Source organism: Arvicanthis niloticus, chromosome 4 (genome assembly GCF_011762505.2).
Source record: "Arvicanthis niloticus isolate mArvNil1 chromosome 4, mArvNil1.pat.X, whole genome shotgun sequence".
Classification (NCBI taxonomy): Eukaryota; Metazoa; Chordata; class Mammalia; order Rodentia; family Muridae; genus Arvicanthis; species Arvicanthis niloticus.
Window position 1 is genome coordinate 130,293,950 of NC_047661.1, and position 20,822 is coordinate 130,314,771.

The 20,822-nt window shown below is 43.8% G+C and overlaps 1 protein-coding gene and 1 long non-coding RNA gene across 5 annotated transcripts in view; one reads left to right on the forward strand and one right to left on the reverse strand.

The window, feature by feature from the left end:
• Positions 1-1,717: 1,717 nt before the first annotated feature.
• LOC143442163 (uncharacterized) lies at positions 1,718-3,883 on the reverse strand. The gene is made up of 2 exons (XR_013110181.1): positions 3,426-3,883; positions 1,718-2,907 (listed from the first exon to the last, which is right to left on the reverse strand). It is a non-coding gene; the product is annotated as an uncharacterized LOC143442163 (long non-coding RNA).
• Positions 3,884-4,390: 507 nt separating this feature from the next.
• The window catches only part of Erich3 (glutamate rich 3), a 103,047-nt gene continuing 86,615 nt past the window's right edge, over positions 4,391-20,822 (forward strand). Inside the window, exons 1-2 of one of the 4 annotated variants that reach the window (XM_076933432.1) lie at positions 4,404-4,739; positions 9,346-9,492. Coding sequence is in view for 2 of the 4 variants with exons in the window: in XM_076933434.1 (XP_076789549.1) it covers positions 4,717-4,739 (23 nt within the window). In the remaining 2 variants the exon portion in view is untranslated. Of the gene's footprint in view, positions 4,740-4,814; positions 5,822-9,345; positions 9,493-20,822 lie in introns of those variants that run through there. The other 3 variants (XM_076933434.1, XM_076933431.1, XM_076933433.1) reach the window with 3 other exon arrangements.

Sequence of the window (20,822 nt, forward strand, 5' to 3'; positions counted from 1 at the left end):
AACAATGCCATCCATGGTCTTTGAGAAAGGATCTCTAACTGACCTGGAATTTACCAGTTAAAGTGAGACTAGGTGGCTGGTGAGCTCCAACAACTTATGGTCTCTTTCTCCTTGGTGCTGGGACTGCAAGTGTGCACTATTGTGTCCAACATTTTTAATGTGGGTTCTGTGGGCCCAAATCAGGTCTTTGTGCCTGGAAAAACAAGCACATTACTGTTGTGCATTCGTCCTAGACTTTCAGTTTGCTTTTTCAGAGCTTAGGAAGGGAGGGCACGTTGTGAAGGGTGCTGGGGAAACAAAACAGGTTACCTATTCTCAAGCACCTTGAATAAGTTACCTTTCTGACTGTAGAGTTGATATAGGCCAGAAGCAGCTTTCTTGGAAAACACTTTGTGTAAATTAAGAGTATTTTGGAGTTTGTGCAGCACAGGCCACTGCGAGAGCAGCTCCCCTCCGCCCTGGGACACAAGGAACAGTAAAGGCAGCATCCTTGAAAACGGGTGTGGTTCCCTCCAGGAGAACTTCTGTAAATTTCATAGGATTTCCAAGCCTCTTCTATAACTTTTAAGACTCCCCGCCCCCAACCATTAATAATGTAGTTTGATGGCTGAACAGAAATCGATCAGACACTGGATGGGAGTCAGCCAGCAAGCCACAGGTCGGCAGTCTCTTAGGATGCCACTGAGACTGGATGGGGGAGTCCATCACTGATTCTGGAGATCATGCAACACTGTCGTGTGTGTGTTCCGGTCTCATGTGCAGTTCCCTCAGCGTTTGACCCTCTCTCCCAGCTCAGAAATCTTCCCACAAAACAGAGATGTCCGGATGATTTTCTGATGTTACTGGCACATCTTGGGGCTTGTTTTCTCAAAAGAAAATGAGATGACTCCAGTGACTATTTGGTTTTGAAATCGTTTAATTTATTTTTTTTTTTTTTTTTTTTTTTTTTTTTCCTTCATTCCCTTACCCTCTCTCCATAACAGAAATTAACATAAAAATTCCTTCTGGCTAAATTCCCAATGCATTCTCACAGTGAGCATTTTCTGAAGTGAAAATTAGGGGCTTCCTCGCAGTTTTCATGGGATGCGAAATGGTGTAGCTCACGGGGTGGAGGTGGGGGGAGAACTCAAGCCTGTTTATGGATTAATGCATGCTGGTAAGGGGCCTGTCTGCAGCCTGCCAGAGGATCCTTTCTACAGAAACTCAAGCATCCAAGCAGTGAGTTTTATTTTCCCTTTTTCATTCTATCACTGAGACAGTGTCATTTGGTATTTGAGGAAATTAATTGGCATCTCTGGAGGACTGCACTGTCTGTGCTGTCCCCAGGGATACTGGAACCTGGGGTGCATACTAAGGTCTGCTTCTACTCCCTCCGCCTCTTCATCTCCAGCCTCCCACTCCTCCATTTTTATCTAGCTGAATCTATGATAATGAACAGTGTTGCAACCTCATAAAGACTCCTCAGTCCAGTGCAGCAAGAAAAGACATCTGGGAAAGGAGCGGACTTCTGCCTGTCTCTAGATCTAGCCATCTGGTTCCCAAAGCAACCTTGAATTCTTCATTATGATTATCTAAGCTGTTGATCTAGATAAGTCTGTTTGCCTTTATTATCTGCCCTGTCTGTCTGTCTGTCTGTCTGTCTGTCTATCTGTCTATCTTCTTCTATCTTCCATCTATCTATCATTTTTATTAGGAAAACACAATGACCAAAAACAACTTGGGGAGGAAATGGTTTATTTTGCTCACAGTTCCATATAACAGTTCATCATGAAAAACAGTAAGGGCAGGAACAGTAACAGCAGGAACCTAGAGACAGGAGCTGACACAGAGACCATGGAGGAATACTGCTTACTGGCTGGCTTCTCATGGTTTGTTCAGCCTACTTTCTTACAGAACCCAAGACCACCAGCCCAGGGATGGCTCCACCCACAATGGGCTGGATCTTATGGAGGCATTCTCTTAATTGAGGCTCCTTGCTCTCTCATGTCTCTAGCTTGTGTCAAGTTGACATAAAGCTAGCCAGTACATGTGTGTAGTTACAGTCTGTTGTGGTTTGAATAGGTATGGTCCCCATAGACTCAAGTGTTTAAATGCTTGTCTCATAGGGATCAACACTATTAGAAGGTGTTACCTTGTTGAAGTAGGTGTGGTCTTATTGGTAGACGTGTGTCACACTATCTGTGTGTGTGTATGTGGGAGGGGAGCTTTGAGGTCTCCTATGCTCAAGCTATGCCCAATGTGATACATAGTCTGTTTCTGCTTTCTGTGGATCCAGATGTAGAACTCTCGGCTCCTTCTCCAGCACCATGTCTGCCTGGATGCTGCCATGCTTCCCACCATGATGATAATGGACTGAGTCTCTGGAACTGTATGCTATTCCCAAGTAGATTTTTTTTTTCTTTTATAAGAGTTGTCTTGGCCATGGTGTGTCTTCACAGGAATAAAATCCTAACTAAGACACCATCTATCTATAATCTATCAATCGTCAATCTTTTTACCACTCATCTATTATTTATAGATTATCTGTCTATCTAGCTTCAATCTATCTATCTATCTATCTATCTATCTACCTACCTACCTAATCTTACTCTTGGGATGTCAGGTATCTAAGGTCTAATAACTCTGAGGTTATGCATAATTTGAATTTTGCAACAAATTACAGGAGCTACAGGAAGAAAGAAATCACATCAAAATGATTAAAATTACAGTTTTTTTTTTGAATCAGCTAGATCTCAGTTTGAGTCTTGGTTTCTCCGCTTAGAAGCCAATGTGGACTTTGGGAATAATGCTTGCATCCTTGTGTCTGAAGAAGCATCCACAGAGCACTCAGTAAAAACCATGCAGCTTAGAAGAGCATTCTTTTCCTTTATTTTTGCTCCGAACATTTGTTGACCTGCTACTTTGCTTCTGAAAACAGAATGAAAAAATAAATCTACAAAATGGAAGATCTTACCCTCAGCTAGGAAAGAAAGATGAAGAAGGTAGTCAGACATGTTCAGCAATGCCTGTGTATGTGAGGACTGAGGAAAGGAGTATGAAGGGAGGGGGAGAAGAGAAGAGGAGAGAGGGAGGGAGAGAGGGAGGGAGGGAGGAAGAGAGAGAGAGAGAGAGAGACAGAGAGAGAGAGAGAGAGAGAGAGAGAGAGAGAGAGAGAGATCAGCCAGGCTTGTTGGGGTTTGAATGTGGAATGTCCCTCTTGGACTCTTGTGTGTGAACACCTGGTTCCCAGCTGGGGGCGCTGTTTCTGGAGACTCTGGAGCCTCTAGAAGGTTAAGCTCTATGGGCAGAGAATGGGTCACTCCCTCTGCCGTCTTTGGATGGGACTGCTGAAGCCCCATTCTCTGCTTCCTGGTTTGTCTACCAGTGAGAATCATAACATCACTGGTACAGCCCAAAGCTACACCTGCTCACAATGGCAGACTGACCCCTCTGAGACCGTTCGTGGAAGGTCAATTCCTCTCTCCTCCAGTTGTTTCCGTAGCATATTTTGTCAGGGAAACAAGAAAGTCATCAATACACAGCTCACGAGCAAAGTTGAGTCTGTTAAAGAAAAAAAGTGTTCACTGAGTACCAAAGGACAGATGGATGCTCTCTCTGTCCAGGCAATCAGAGTGGAGTTAGAGTCTCACTAGAGGGATGGGGAAAGATTCTACTTCGGCTAGAATTAAGATGGGGTAAGTGGAGGAGGTGTCCCAGTGACTCTGAGGAATGACGCTGGAGAAGATGCCAAAGAGGCGCACGCACTGGCCTTTCACACTCAGCGGACTTTTGCCATATGAGGAAAAGCAGAGTGTAAAGGAAGAAGGCCATGGCCCTCCTACCCGAGTGTGGGAGAACTAGCTGAAATAACCACCCTCCCAGTATCAGGCCATCACAAAAGCCGCCCAACAAGTCCATGACTCAGCAGGTATCTGATAAAGCAATCGGTTATCTCCGCCCAGGGGGAGCATGCATCCTACCAGAGCGCTTCCCCTTAAACTAGTCTCCTGCAGGGTTTCAGCCCACAGCTGCCCTAGTCACTACAACTCCCTTCCACCCACTCAACAAGGGAACGACTTGCTGGCATGGAGACCTGGGACACAAAGATGGGGACTTCCAGGGAGGAAGAACGCTGATGGCAATGCTTTGCAGCTATAGAAACAAATGCTGCGATCCAGGAAGAGGGAAACTGGATCTTTAATGCACTTGCTTTCTGAGTCTGTTTTGGGGAGCAGAAACCAAAGCACCTGCCTGTGGCTTTTCCTGGCTCTCCAGCTAGCAGACACCATCCAGTCAGGGCCTAGTAGGAAGAAGTTGGACAAGAAAGGGTCGTGTGTGTGTGTGTGTGTGTGTGTGTGTGTGTGTGTGTGTGTGTGTGTTTCTTCAGGGTTCAGGTGCCTGGGAACGGTAACCCCAGAGTAACCAAGCTGCGGCCTGTTAGACTTCCGTCCATATCACAGCCCAGCGAGCAGGGTGGGAGCTGGCTTCTTTTCCAGCTTGCCTAGGCTTGGTTCCAGCAGCACCGCTGTTTAGCCCAGCCCTAGGTGCTTGCCTTCCTTCCTCCCTTAGCAACCGGGAGTCTGTGGACGCCACCAAGTAGCAACGGGGAGGCTGCGGGGAGCCCGGGTGAGGAAGGGCGGAGCCCAGCCCAGGTGCCCCAGTACCCGCCACTGCAGCGCAAAGCCACCGCTAGCCGCTTCTGCACCTGCAGCGGGGTCCGAAAAGGATTCGGCAAAAATGAACCATTCTCACCCCGCTGGGTAAGTGACAACTGGCTTTGCCTAGCTGTGGCAGGTGGCGGCTCCAGCCAGCGGCTCTCCTCCTCCTCCCCCCTGCTGCTGAGCTCTGGGGCGACAGGGAGAGGGAGGAAAAGCTCTGGGGGAGGGGAAAACAAACAGAGATTCTAGGCTGCAGGAGGATGGCAGAAATCCCAGGCGTCCTATCTCCTCCCTGCCCATCCTTGCTTCTTCATAACGTTCGCCACTCTTGAAATTCTCAGCCTGGAAAGACAGGAAAAATGGATGTGAAAACCGCGTACAATAAGCAGGGACGGATGTCAGCTGGGATGAATGTCCCTCACAATGGAACACAAGTGTTTAAATGCTACAGAAGAAGTTACTGAAATACGCATTTGTCGGGAGATTGGAGACAGAGATAAATTCTCTCTGTGGCTTGCATATAAAGGAAAGGTTGTTTCTATGTCTAGGAAGGTCGTCTTGTAGGCGGGAGGCCCCTTATGTCAGAATGTATCTTCCCAGTTGCAGAAGCACCATAATGCTTTCTTTAGAACCACCTGGGCCCAGGAAAGCGGTGCAGATGGAAAGAGGAAGAGATCAAGGTGTGAGGTGCCCACGCACCCAGCTTCCTGTGGATATGGCGACTCCTTTGTAGGCATATTAGCAGCATTCAATACGTAACAGAGTGAACAGTCTTTGTCGGCTGTTACACAAACAAGGTCTTCATTCTCTGTGAAAGGGAGAGTACTCACTTGCCTTTTGAGTTAAGTGGGCAACACGCATTCGATCAGCTTTTATTATTATTGTATCTAGTAAACAGATACAATTCCCCTCCCTTCTTCTGTTTTGCAAGTAATCGAAAATGCTTTTCAATTTCATTTATTACACACGTTAAGGAGCAGTGGGTTGGCACAGGACATCCTATTTAGGTACATTGGGAATTGGTGGTGTCTGAGACACCATATTCATTATTGCTCTCAGGATCTACAGTCAAACTTGAAGACTTCACGTTTTTCCCAGGGAAAGGACAAGAAACAGTAATGTTTCAACAGTCCAGAGTCCTGTGAGCTGTCCTGGTGGAAGGTGGTTTCAGAACATTTTGGAAAGTAAGGACACTGTACTGAATTGGATTTTGGTGCTTTAATGTTTTGCTGCTGAGTTTCTGAGCAATTGTTGCTGGCCATGGGTCCCGAGGGATGGGAATGATATGTTTCCTGCAGATGCTGTTGGCACTTTGTCTGAATCCAGGAAAATGAATGTGTCAGTCACGGTCTTTTCCTTTGTTTGTCAAGTTCTTGGCTAAGTTAGAATCTGATTATTCCATTTAATCATTTGTGTGAAAATACAGGCAAACCTGCAGTTGCTAATTAAACTGTGCCAAAATTCAGATTTCAGAAACCGAAGTCAAAATTTTCTGAAGCCCCGTTAGTGCTTTCATGGTACTGTTCAAGGGTGATGTGGGGTTGGTACTCACATCCTGCACTAAGACGCAACGCTTCTTGAAATATTAGCTCCGTGCCTTACACACTTTGCTTCTCTGTATCTAGGACTGTTGAAGGGAAGGGGAAGGATCAAGAATCGCTGGTTGAATGAGTGGTCCTGGCTGACAGGGCATGTGGTCACCAAAGAAAACCCTGTTATAGACATTAAGTAGTCATGTGAGGCAGGTTGGGTTCTGGCATAAACATGAGATATCTCATTGACTACACATTCGGAGGCGCTAATGACTGAGATTTCCACAGAAAATGAACATTAGGTTTCTAAAGGTGCTGCAGCCTGGAAGGGCTAGGGCTGAAACGTAAAGCCAGCATCTCTGGTCAACTTGTGCCCTTCATCATCCCACTTAATAATCTAATATATCTGACTATTAATATATAGAAATTTGATTCAGATCAGATCAACATCTGATCAATCACAGACGTAGTATCCAAATATTACTATATAGGGTGGCAATAATTTTTTAATAGTGCCTGTGTAAGTATGTTGTGATTAGTTTGTAAAAATAAATAATAAATGCAGATTGCAGGGCTTACAACTTTAAATCCCGTCACTTGAAAAGCAAAACTAGACAGATCTCTATGATTTCAAGACCAATCTCCTGTACCTAGTGAGCTCCAGGCTAGCCAGGGCTGCACAGTGAGACCCTATTTCAAAACAAGGAAATAAACAAACAGAAACAATGAGCAGAAATATATTTGGTCGACATGCCTTAAGCTTTACCCAGTAACAAAAGCATTCAGATTGATACAAGTCTCCTGCTCAAATAAAAGGGGTAATTATTTCTCTTGTTTATGTTACCATTTGGAAATAGTAAAAGTTTGAGTAGCAAATAAAAGATTTCATCAAAGCTGAGATGCCTTCTTCATCATTACTGAGGCAGTTTGTAATTATTACATTTTAAAGATAAAATGGTAATAAAGTGCAGTTTTACAATAAACCAGATATTGTGCCTCTGAACTTCCTCCGTAGTGGCTGATGCCTTATCCTGGCTCTTCTCCCCTCCGAGCTGCTCACCTACTTAATTACATCATCAAACACTGGATATAAAAGGCACACAGGGCCTCATTCAGGCTTTGTTCAGATGGAGTTTGGGAGTAAATAAAAATGATCCTAAAAATCTTCCAAGGTTAACATAGACTTCAAGGTTCAGCTGCCTTTTCATTTGGTGGATGCCAACTGTGAAACACCAGTGCCAGTTCTACTGTCAGAAAAGAAAGGTTTTTTGGAGTGAACAGGCTCAATTAGAGGTCCCTCCAGTTTACTAGGTCCCACCTACTTTGCTGTTTGTGTATGAGTTTGCTGGGCACTCTGCCTCAGGATGGAATGGGGAAATAGGAACTCTTACATCCTCCAGCTTGGATGAGAATAAAACCATGTAGCCCTTCCTTCATGCTCATCACTGACTCCACGGGAATTTGACTTCCTATCTGAGAGAGCCACTTGACTGAGAAGAGCCATCAAATACACATCTTTGAGCAAAGAGAAGAGAAAAGTTATACTCCATGACAAGGAAATATGCAGAAAATGTAGTTTTGAAGCATTGTACTCTCTGATAACTCCAGAGAGCCAAATACTATCAGTTGTGCATCTTTAGAGAGTTTGTATATTCCCTGGTGACACTGTAATCCACTCAGTTGTGCACAGTGGATGTATCCATTACATGCTTGAGCAGCCTTCAGGGTCTTTTCCTCCATCCTTAACAACCTAGCCCTCAGCAGAAGATTCTAGTTCACTGCTCATGTCTATCCCCCAAATCATCTCTTTAATGCAGAATTTCAGAGTTTCTATTTTTAAATATTCGAATTTGTTTGGTAGTTTTTCTGAAGGCCAGCATGCTCATTTAATTTTAGGAAACAGGTTGGTTCCACTTTATGGTTGGATTTAACAGGTTCACTAGTCCTGGCTTCTCATCTGATCTTCTTATGCCATAATCCTAAATTTTCTTTTTTAATATAGGTACCATGACTCCTCCTTATGCTGAACAAACCCAGTGATACAAAGAGATGGGAATGGAGGGGTGTTTGTTCTGGTAATAATAAAGCTTTGAAGTCCTTCAGAGCTGAGTATCAAAATCTCAGTCATCCAGCACCAGAAATGTTCCTTTTAATGGCTCCCAAGAGGGTTCAGCTGCTTCTGATGCAGTAGGTTGGAAACTATTGGATTTCTATTCAGATTAGTTGGCCAGTATGGAAGGTGTTTGTTGTAGCAACACCTAGGATATACCTCAGATTGTCCCTTCACATTTCTGCTTTCCTAAGCTCCATGCTCCCCAGTGGGACCAGAGAGTTCGGGGCACCTCCCTTTCATGGAAGCAGAAGGGTGTTTATAATTTATCATAGGAGCAGGTATGAGGCTGTAGGAATCAGTGTTACTGCAGAAACATTTTCCAGAAGGTTCCTTTAAAAAAAGCACAGGAGGAAGTCGAGGAGTAGAGTAGATGTCTATTGAAGCTAGCCTTGCTTGAGTGTCTTCAGGAAGGTCTTTTATGGTATCCTATGACTGTGTGAATCCAAGTTTGCAAACTGGTTTAAAGACCAGTGCCACCATAAGGTCTAGTGGGGTCTCCTGCTCCCTTCTGTTCTCTGAGCCTCTGCTTAGGAACACAGGAAGGAGAGACTGAGCATTCTTCAAGTTATTTGGACTAAGAGCAAAAAGTGAAAATACACTTTTCTGACTGGATTCCTAACTCTAACTCTTAACACAGCACCAAAATAATCTAAGCCTGAGGGAACATGTATTTTTGAGCCTTCAAATTTTTAACTGAACAGCGTGGTTTGAATAATTGTTGGCTTTAGGTGGATAATTCTGTTGGTGTTAGGATTTTAGGATTCTGGAAAATCATTCCTAATGAAAACCTCAAATTCCGTAGTTAGTTTTGAGTCCTCTGTGACTCATTTCAGTACAGACCAAGACATATGGTATGGAGTGAGAACCACGACTCTTTCCTCCTTGGACATCTTTGCTCCCCTACACAGATTGCAGAATACTACATGGTATGCGATGATTTCATAAATACCACGTTTAAAGGGAAACTCTCACATTTAAGTGACACTAAAATCAGCACCAAGAAGCAGAGCACACACTGCAGCATTTACACCGTTCTGTGAGTGTCTTTGTCATTTTCCTTCAGATGGTAAATCCCCAAATGGTATGACTGTGTGCATAATTTACTACAAATAGCAGAACAGTTGGCTAATTCAAGGAAGACTCTCAACTAGCAGTGATGTACAGTGAGCAGGCATATATCTGTACTTCGTGTTCAAGTGCATCATTTAAGGTAAATGTATTTGAATAGCTATTCATTGTTTTTTGCATAAGCAACTAGTTGTCCAAACTGCATTGGATAATGGGGTTATACAGTGTCCCCAGACTTGGGCATGTCAACATACTTTCCCTAGATGCTTTCTTTCTTCCTTCCCTGGGCTTGTTTGTCTTTATTATCTAAGTGAAGCATATGAAAAGCAGCTGAGTAGTGAATTATGTGTAGAACTGCATGTTGGTTATACAGGTTAAACATTTTTCAAGACTTTGTACCTTCACCTAAAGCAGTCAAGCAAATTCCAGCTTTGGAGAAACTGTTCTTTTTTTCACTCTTTTCTCGCTGAAGTCCAGAAGGGAGACTTCACTGGCAACATTGTTGCTACTTGGCCCAAAGTACCTCAGCTGGGAGCTTGGCTCACTGGAGTAATGTGTATTCTGCAAAAAGAGGAAGAGATGTGACAAGCTGAACAGTGTGCTTTGAATAGTCATGCTTTGTTGAGTACCACTCTGCCCCACGTTGGGGGTCAAAATGTCTCAGCCTGCTCTGCCGCTCCCGTCTGTGGGTCAGGGTCTAGCAAGAGAGAGAGTGGGGATAAAGGGGAAGAGACACGAAGAATGGAGACAAGACAGAGGTTCTGATCAAGTCTCGTTTATTGAAGAGAAATCTGGGGTTTTTATACACTTTTGCCACGTGCCTTGCAGGTGTGGATATGACGTAAGCCTTACAGGCATGTATAGCGTGGATAGAACGTGCACCATGTGCCTTGCAGGCGTGGATACAGCATGCGCCTTGCAGCTGCTGTATCCACAACAAAACAAGATATGTGGGATAAACAAGATATTTATCAGAGTGTGCTCAGCTATTGTAGGCTGTTGAAAAACAAGTCTCTTGTCAGGGCATATGGCTCTCAAGATGGCTGCAAAGCTGATAGCCGCTTTCTGCTACGAGTCAGCTCCCAGCAATGCTTTACTGTGATTCTGTTGGTGTCAGGATTTTAGGCTTCTGGAAAATTGTTACCAAATAATTGTATAGTGAGTCTTAAGAAATAAACATTAACAGTGAACAACCCTGAAACATGGAGAGATCGTGGTCTGGATTCTTTAATCATTTCTCATTCTCTTGTGAGTCTTCTCTGATCCTTGCTCGCTTCTCCTTCTTTCCTTCCTGTGGCTGACTCTTGGTCTGCAGAAGGCTATTGTGATGTGGACCTTCATCTACTCAAAGATTTATGGCTTCCATATGATCTTCTCTCTTAGAGGTAGGGTCCAGAGAGTTCCTGTGTCATTTCTGATTGGTCATCAATGGTTGCATTCTGTTTGCCAGCACAGAGACTCTAGAACCAAGCTTTCTAGGTGCCCATTCTTAATCTCTACACCTTAGGTGGATGTTGCCTGCAGAAACTGGTCACTTTTCTGGTTATTCTGTTGTTGTAGGCTCAGTCCTGCACATCTGAGAATGTGACTGTATTTGGAGATAGATATTTAAATAAGATATATTAGTAGGTGATATCAATGCAAAGGGCCCCAATTCAAGCTGACTTGTGTCCTTACAATAGAGATTAAAACACAGGCGTGTACACACAGAAAGAGGCTGGGAACATTACAAATGCAGTGGTCATCCTTGAACCAATGAGTGAAGCTGGCATTGATCTTTCCTGAGTGATCCTCAGGAGCAATTAACTGTAGACACTGGCCCAAAGTCGCAGTATTTTTAGCTTCCAGAAGCACAAGAAGATAAATGCATGCTGTGTAGGTCACCTGCCTGTTCTATGATATGATTTTTTTTTTTAATGACAGTCTTAGTGAGCTAACCAAATTGTTTATAATAGCTAAAAGCTTTTATTGCCTGCTTTTGAAAAGCTGATGTAAGTCTTTATAAGAAATGTAGAATCACAAAAAACAAATGATTAATTGATTGATTGATTGATTGATTATTGGCAGAGTAGTAGTAATGGGTGTGTCTTAGTGTATCTAAATTCCATAGACTCAGTGCCTTAAAAACAGCCCAAATTTATTTATACAGTTCTAGAGGGTAGGCAGTTCAGGGTGGCATCTGCAGAGGGTTGGCTTCTTCACTCACAGGTGGCTTCCCTATGTCTCTGTCCCCATACTGCCTGCATATCAGGACTCTTAAGTCATTGCTTTTTCTTTTTCTCTCTTTTTCTATGGTTCTAATCTCATTGTGAGAGGGATGAACTCTTTTCTTAACTCTTCCCAAAGTCCCCATTTCCTAATAGTGTCACACTCGAGGTTGGGATTTCAATTCATACATTTAAATGTCCATGTTAAGCCCATAGTCCCTTACTTAACACACTGATATTTGAAGCCAAAAGCTCAAAAGGGAGATAAGATACAAACCCAGCTCAAATTTTAGGAAAACCCCATTGAGATGAGCTAATGAGGATAACAGACCAGTTAGCTCTGCTGGGACATGTTAAGTCAGCTCAGTAAAGTTCCTCCCTATAGGGAGAATATCTTGTGTAATGTATGGATACAGCACCTGTCAATTAAAAAGCCTGTGGCCTATTGCTTAAGCAGGAAATAGAGGTGGGACATCTGGAAGGAGAAAGAATTCTGGAATAGAGCCAGAGTCTGGAGAGCCACCTGGGAAGATTTGAGGAGCCCAATGCACGGTACCTGAGCACAGGTACCCAGCTATGTGGCAAAATGTAGGGTAAAATAATTGGGTTATTTTAGCTATGATGTAGTCAGAGTAGAGCCTAGCTATATGGCCAAGGTACTTGTAAATATATTTTGAGTCTGAGTCTTATTTCTGGGAGCATGGGTCTGGGAGGATGAACCAGGACCTAACTTCAACACCTTCCACTCTCAGTGCCTGGTACCGACTGGGATATAAAATCGATCATTTGAAATTGGAGATCCATTTTTCTGTGATCGCTATTATTTTTCTGCCACAGTTATAAACATTTATAAATTAGCGAAAATACTGGGGTCGGGGGGGGGGGAGGTACAAAATGCTGAAGGAAAAGAAGGAACAGCAGGGAGTTAAACAGGCAGAATAAATTGTGCAAAGCACTTACAGAACAGCCCTGCAAACTGCGGGTTTCAAATGGGGTCGGACCACGTTGTTTTATAGTTGCTGTTAATTTGCCGTTCTCTCTGCGAGACAGGCTGTGATGTTTCATATCTGTGGCGATTATGCCCCTTTCGTATTGAGCAGTTTCTTCTTTCCATCTCTTGCTTCGAGATATTTACAGTAATATCATCTCTATTGTTTAAGATCCAATAAAAATAATCTGTGGTAAATGAGAAGAACAGAATTAGAAGGAATTTCAAATTGCTGGGTACGAGGGACACGAGTGGTTTTTAATTTTCCTTCCTCCACTTGTCTGTATTTTGAATTTTTTTACACTTTGAGATGACAAGAACAAGGGAGTAAAATCAACGCGTCTTTGAAACACTCCCCTGTCAGTGATTACAGTGAGCATTTTGTTATATTATTCCCACTCTGTGTCCGTACCATTTCCCCTGTTTTGACAAAACTATACTATCTGAAAATCTGTTTCTCAACTGATTTAAAAATTACACCAACATAGCATCTGAGCAGTCTTTCCATCTCCCATGTAAACTGAAAGCCCTTGTGGTAAGAGGCCACATCTCTGCATGTCTCTGGGATTTGCCATATCGCTATCGCTGTGCTTTAAAATTAGCTCAGTGTTTGCTGAAGCTGGTGTGTTAGTTGCTTTCTGAACTTCTGGGACTAGAAGGTAACAGAATGACGGGGGTGGGGTGGGGTGGTGGTTGGGGGTGAGAATTTATTTTGGCTCACAGTTTAATGCTATAGGCCACTATGAGAGAGCAACCATGGATGCTGGAGCATGAGGCAACTGGTTATACGACATCTGTGGCCAGGAAGCAGAGAGCTGCGAATGTTGGCGCTTGGCTAGGCTCACTTTCCCCTTTCTATGTGGTCCAGCACCCCAGCTCACGGGGCTGCCTATATTTAAGGCAGGGCTTCCCGTTCTTAATTAAGTGAATTCCCAAACCTCACAGGTGTGCCCAGAGCTTTGTTTCCTTGGTGACTCTAAATCTTGTAAAGCTAGCACTCAAGACCAACCATCACACAAACAAGCATTTATTATGATCCAAGAGTATAGTCACTCATTCACTCAAATACAGTTACCCAAGCGTCTACTGTGTGGTAATGGCATGTGAATTGCTATGGCCTAGAAACTCCGTTCTCAGGAATTCATCTGAGATCATAAAAAGACCTAAATAACAAGTTTTGGGCATGCTTTAAAGCCTGTGATCCTTGCTGAACCTCGCCGTCCTTGGGCAGCACAGTGATGCTGTGTTAGGAATATCTTTGGCTATAAGTCGGAGAAAGGAAATCAAACAGAAGCTCAGGCCATGGCAAAAGCGATGCTTTGTTTCAGCAGCAGTATACATACAGGTGATTAAGGTTTTTATTACTATCAAGACTTGGATTTGTTGTGTAAGTCTTTATCTCTGCAAATTTCTTATTATTTTTCTATGATAGCAAGATATAAAAATTAAAGTCATGTATTGTGTTTTTGTTTGTTTGTTTGTTTGTTTTTTAAGTAAAACCACCACAAGTAGGAAGGGAGGTGATGCCCAGGAATGCAGTCACAGGATACTTTGAGCAGTCTTTGTGTGTGTCCCACGACCATGACTGCATCCGTGGGTATGCTCACATACGAGGGAGAGTAAGGAAGAACATGTATATGGTGTTCTGACTCTACTGGAGGAGGCACACACAGGAGAAAGCACTGAGAATGGCCTTTCCTAGACATCTCAGTGTGTACCACAGAACCATTGCCATTGGTTGCCCGAGATTGGGCTTGGATGGTCTGAGTTCTGGTCAGCCTTGCCACATAGGAGTCATGTGACCCTAAGCAGGTTTTGGATTGTTCTGATTCCTGACTGTGGAATGTTAAATACTTGGTGCTTGGTTCTTCATGTAACCATAGTGCATGAGCAGACACAGGTTTCTACAGAATATCTAGATTTATTTCCTGAGCAGGGAGTAGCATTAAGAAAATTAAAGAACCCATCTCGGAGAAGAGATTTAAGTGTGGCCGAGACATAAGTAAGAAGTTCTGAGGAAGCTGTCTCTAAAGTCCTGGTGTTATAATCATAGTTGTCAGCATAGCGGGAGGCAGGAAGTAGGGCAGTGACATTACTTACTGGTTTAGTCTGTACGCCCACATCACACACAACTGACCTGTCCTAGGTTAAAGCTTCTGCTTTCATGCCGGTTTAAACTTGCACCCACTGTCTCTTGCTCCTATTTGACACCTTAATTAGAAAAGTGTACATGAGGGCTTTTCTTTCTTAACAGATATTTGTTTAAAAAGTTGAAGTCAGAAATTATTATTCCTGATCCAGTTGTAAGTGTAAAAGATGGTCATTTCATTCTCTTGAAATCAATAGTTTTGAATTTCTGTTAACTGCAGAAAATGCCCACTTCACCAAAATTCTGAGATGTTGTCTTTGTTTTTTTTTTAAATTTTTGAGATTTCATTTACTTTAATTACTTTATTTATTTACATTCCAGACATTGCTCTCCCCTCCTGGTTTCCCCTCCCACAGTTCCTCATCCCATCCTTCCTCCCCTTGCTTCAGAGAGGGTGCTCTTCCCCCACCAGGCCTTCCCTTCCCTGGAGCCTCAAGTCTCTTGAGGATTAGGCACATCTTCTCCCACTGAGGTTAGATCAGGCAGTCCTCTTTGACACATTTACTGGAGGCCTTAGACCAGTGAATGTTGCCTGGCTAGTGGCTCAGTCTCTGGGAGCTCCCTGGGGTCCCAGTTATTTGAGACTTCCTATGGGGTTGCCCTCCTCTTCTGCTTCTTCAATCCTTCCCCTAATTCTTCCATAGGTGTCCCCAACTTCAGTACAATGATTGGGTGTAAGTATCTGAGTCTGTCTCTGTCAGCTGCTGGTTGGACCTCTCAGAGGACAGCCATGCTAGGCTCCCATCTCTAAGCACATCATAGCATCAGTAATTGTGTCATGATGCTCCCCCCCCCCCAATGAGATGGATCCCAAATCATTGGACCTCCTTTCCCTCAGTCTCTTTTCCATTTTTGTCCCCACAGTTCTTTTAAACAGGAACAATCTGGGTCAGAAATTTTGACTGCGTGTTAATAACCCTGTCTCTCCAATTGAGGCCCTGTCTATCTACTAGAGATAGACTCTTTGAGCTCCCTCTCCCCAATTTTGGGCATTTTGGCTAAGGTCACCCCCCATTGAGTCCCTCCCTTGTTCCCACCCTCCCTCTCTTCTTCCCTCCCTCCCTCCCTCCCTCCCTCCCTCCCTCCCTCCCTCCCTCCTTCCCTGCCTCCCTCCCTCTGCCTTCTGTGATTATTTTCTCCCCCCTCTAAGTGGGATTGAAGCATCCTCACTTGGGCCTTTCTGCTTGCTACACTTCTTACGGTCTGTGGGTTATATCCTAGGTATTCTGTACTTTTTGGCTAATATCAACCTATCAGTGAGAACATACCATGCATGAGATGCTGTCTTTGTGACATTCATCTCGACAAATTCTTCATTCCTGTCAGTCAAGCTGGGGCCCTTGACTCAGGCTGGAATCTTCTAGAACAAGACACAGGAAGAGGGAGATGCTGATCCCAGGGTGTTGTATGAGAAGAAGGAGCACAAGTTTTGGGCCGTAGGTTGCGAGAACATGAAGCAACAGCCCAACTCCAGAGCCCCACGAGCGGACGCAGGAAGGCTCGGGCAGGTTGTAGAGACAGAACGCTCAATAGACTCAGGAATGGATAGGAAGCTTGGAAAGGTCAGACCCTTTCTAAGAGGCAGGATAAGGCTTCCAGCCTTCTGAAACTTGCCTTTTTTCATTTGTGTTCCATTGTGCGTGCGTGTGTGTGTGTGTGTGTGTGTGTGTGTGTGTGTGTTTGTGTCACTGTGAGCAAAATACTTGAAAAAAAGACTTAGGGAAGGAAAGACTTCGATAAAAACATTGAAAGTGGGTATATAGAGGAAAGCTAGGACAAGATACAGTTCCCCAGGTCACCTCCACTTCACTGCCCACTGCCTCCACGTAGGTCTGTCTCCCAACCTGTCCCTTCCTCTATAAGGTCATCATAGTGAATCCATCAAGGAACTGATGTGTCTACCTGCCAGGGCTCTTGGGATCTGATTTTCTCTGGAAATGTCATTACAAATGTACCCAGATGTAGAATTCACTAGTCTCATGGAAGTTTCATAATTTAGTCAAGCTGACACTAAAAATGAACAACCATTATATACCTGCACACACACACACACACACACGAGAGAGAGAGAGAGAGAGAGAGAGAGAGAGAGAGAGAGAGAGACTTTGTAGAATTAGAATTTTTCCTGTTATGCATTTTGTGAACTTGGATAAGTTTGTTTTTCTGTACCCTATTTATTGTTTCCAGCCATGAGGCTGATAAATACCTCTCCTGAAGACATATTGGCACATAATAGGGATTTGATGAATGGCAGCTACAGTGTACTTCTTTTGGTCTTTGTGGAAAGAATATATTGCCTCAGCTTCTAGACTTTAATTCTTAAAGTATGTCAACCTAAAATAAACTAAGTATACTGCTCAAGACGAGAGGAGGTGACAGGGAATGGGCTGAGAAAGGAGTTCACAGTCCACGCATCACCTTCTTCATTAATTAGACTAATGTTTTCTTTGTGTGTGTGTTTGTTGTATGTGTGTGTGATTGTATGGCATGTTTGCACATGTATACGAAGTCTGTGCATGCACATATACATTCAGGCATCTAGGCTGCTTTTTAAAACTTGTATTTATATTATGCGTATGGGTGCTTTGCCTGCATATATGCCTGTGCACCATGTGTGTGCAGCTCACAGACACCAGAGGTGCTGGATTGCCTAGGACTACAGTTACAGATGGTTGTGAGCTGCCACGTGGGTGCTGGGAGTTGAACTCAGGTCGTCTGGCAGAACAGCCAGTGCTCTTAACTACTGAGCCATCTCTCGAGACCTGCATCTAGGCTTCTTGATGATTAAAAAAGGTCCAAGCAAGCATTGCATTTCCAAAATAAGCTCCTTTCTAATGTCAATTACAAATAAAGAAAGTTCAGATTTCTAAGCCAAGAGCACAGTAAGGAATATTTGACCTAAAATTTTTAGTGCCTTGATTGACATACACTAGTACTTGAGAGAATGTCTGCTTTTATTACACTAACTGAGTGCTGCTGGTAACTCAACATCTTTGTCTCTGGTACCTGGAGTGCTATGCTCCTACTAGAGTGTGTGTGTGTTCCTCTCCCCCTATCATCCATTAGCCAAGTTTTGCTTCTTTCCCCAACCCTTGGCCTGTCACATAGGATCCTGTTCAGATTTCACCTCCTGGAGGTTCTGAGACACCAAACAAACACATAGGGTGTTTTGAAGATTACATGAGACACAGACACAATGAACCCCAGCTGCTTTGAGTATAGTTTATCTGATAATGCCAGCTGTTATTGGATATGTAATAACTCTGTTAGTTCTCATTATGATCCCCAGCTCCCCAATAACTGAGACAGAGTCCTACTGATTTGTTTAACTGGTTTTAGCACAATTAGTGGATGATTGCCCTTAAGCTACTTTTCTACACCAGACTAGCTAGCTGTGCTTCTCGAGTTACTTGCCGGTGGTTATCCTGTCTGTGTTGGATTCACTCTATCAAGCCATTCCTGGGTTCTCCCCCCGCCCCTCACTGTCCCTCTGTGACCCCCCAGCCTGTGAACTGAAGACATGGCTACCTCTATTCTCACCAGTAATTGGTTGTCAGCCACCTTTATTTATCCAATCAGAGAAAATAAGCAAGCAAAGTTTATACCTTATTTGGTGTACATGAGAGTGAGCTCATCTGGACTGCAACCAGATCTTGAGGGTCAGCATTAAGCATTTGAATACATAGCAGCACCAGACCAACGCTCAACAGCCAGCATAATTTCCTTGGGTGGGTTAAGTTCTTTAAGGGCAGGTGCTGTGCTTACACAGATGTGTGACTTCAGGGGAGCACACATGGCCAAGCACTCCAGGGGCAGGCTGGGTTTATTGTGTAAGACTTCTCCATGGCAGGCTGGCTGACTGGCCACCCACTGGTCCTTGAGACACTATGGTGGCATAGTGGTGTCCTCAGTGATTTCTGGAATGGTGCAGTGCTGTAGAACAGTCAAGTCATGAGAAGCAGGGGCTGTGTCAGAAGAGGTTCTGTCTAGACGGTAGAGAAAGGGGAATTCCATGGGTCTCTCTCATCCCTAGCATTTAGATGAGCAAAGACAAGCCTGGCTTGCCCCTTCACCCCCTCACATGACCTGGCACTTGCCCAGTTTCCTTCTCTGAGCTCAAGTCTTGTTTAATTCCTGGTTTTAAGCCATGCCCTCCTTCCAGTCATTTTGATGTACCTGCCTTCTGAATGAGTCACTGTGCTGTACACACTCCTCCCAGAGCACAGGCAGACATTAGCTGCCTCATAAGATTATGATGTGCCTAATGTGACTACCCCAACCACCATGCCTCTGACTAAACTGCTGTTTGCTCATGATGTCATATTTAATTCTCACTAGAAGCTCCAGGTCCACAAGAAAGAGTTATTCTCCCCTCAGATGATGAAACTGAGATTAATAGCAATAAAAACAACGTGCTGAAAGCCAAAGAGTAGAGATGGAAATAGAAGACACAAACTAGAACTTTTTGTTTCCAAGGGGCGGGAAATCTTAATAATATATGTATAACTTTGTCTCCAAAAAAGTTTAGAAGCACCTGACTTTAAAAGATCTATATCTTAAGCAAGCCCTGGTGGCACACTTCTTCAATCTCAGCACTTCTTAGTGCTTGGGAGGCAGCAGCAGGCAAGATCTCAGAGTTCTAGGACAGCCTGGTCTACATGGTTCCAGGACACCTAAGACTATGTAGAGGAATGCTGTCTCAGACAGACAGACAGACAGGAACCAGATCTTGGAAAAGGAGTGTAAACTTTGTTGCAAACAAAAATAACAGGTGTTATACATACATTTTCAGGACAATTTTTATTTTTCTCTTATAATATGCTTCATAATATGTTTAAAGACACAATCAATGCAGCAAGATATTGCTGAATACTCAGTTGCTGGTAAGATCACCTGTTCCATGCTTTGCTCCTGAAAGGGCAGAAGGTTGAGAGCTGTGTCCTAGGCTTATGCTTGCCCGAGGTCAGAGGAAGGGCTCAATATTGACTGGGAACTGACTAGAAGAATTGCAGCTCTGCAGAAGCATATAAAATCAAAGTTCAAAGTTATCTTACTGAATCCATATTTTGTTTAGGAGTAAACCGAGAGTTAGCAAAAAGAAAATTCAAGTTGAATTATAAAAAAATAAGGGAAGGAAAAGGAAAGAGTATTGTAACCAGCCGTGACATCCGAGGGCCTCTGCGTTGTGCTATTTGGTGATGCCGCCACCTTAGCTTAGAGTAATCAGATTATATGGGAGTAATTGGGATCTTTGTGAGATGCTGCCAATTCCATATTGGATTTCTGAAAGTATCCTTTCTGACTTGGCATCCTGATTACTAGTATTTCATTATTGGAGGATACCCTCCAGGCTGAAGGTCTTGGCCTTATTTAAGTGTACAGATCCCTCCCTGCAAGTGGGAACATATGGCCATCCCTGACACAGATGTCACCTGAGCCTTCTTTAAGGAAATACTCGTTGACCATTTGTTTCCCCTCTAGCTGTCAGTATCTGCAAGGGTCTACCTAGAGTCAAACATAACGCCCAGTCCAAGGTCATGTCCCTCCTGAGCAACCTTCACTGGAGCTGAGTGTGGATATGAGCAGAACCTGGTCATTTCATCCAGAGGACAGGCAGCTCTGCGAAACAACACTTGTGTGGGTTGGCCGGCTTGGTCTGTGTGCAGCCTGACTTCTCTTCACTGTTCATTCTGCTTCTACCCTTTTGCTTTCGTAGTGCTGATACCTAGGAGACATCTTGTATCCTAGGATCCATTTCAGTATGAATGCTGCACAATTCTGAGAATATCTTTCTTGAGAATAAATAAAAATAGAAGAGAAACAGTAGGCAGCATTGAAGAAGGAGGAGGAGGAGGAGAAGGAGGAGGAGGAATAGGAGGAGGAGAAGGAGGAGGAGGGATAGGAGGAGGAGGAGGAGAGGAAGAGGAGGAGGAAGAAGAAGAGGAAGAGGAGGAGGAGGAGGAGGAAGAAGAAGAAGAAGAAGAAGAAGAAGAAGAAGAAGAAGAAGAAGAAGAAGAGAAGAAGGAGGAGGAGGAGGAAGAGGAAGAAGATAATAATAATAATAATAATAATAATAATAATAAGAAGAAGAAGAAGAAGAAGAAGAAGAAAAAGAGGAGGAGGAGGAG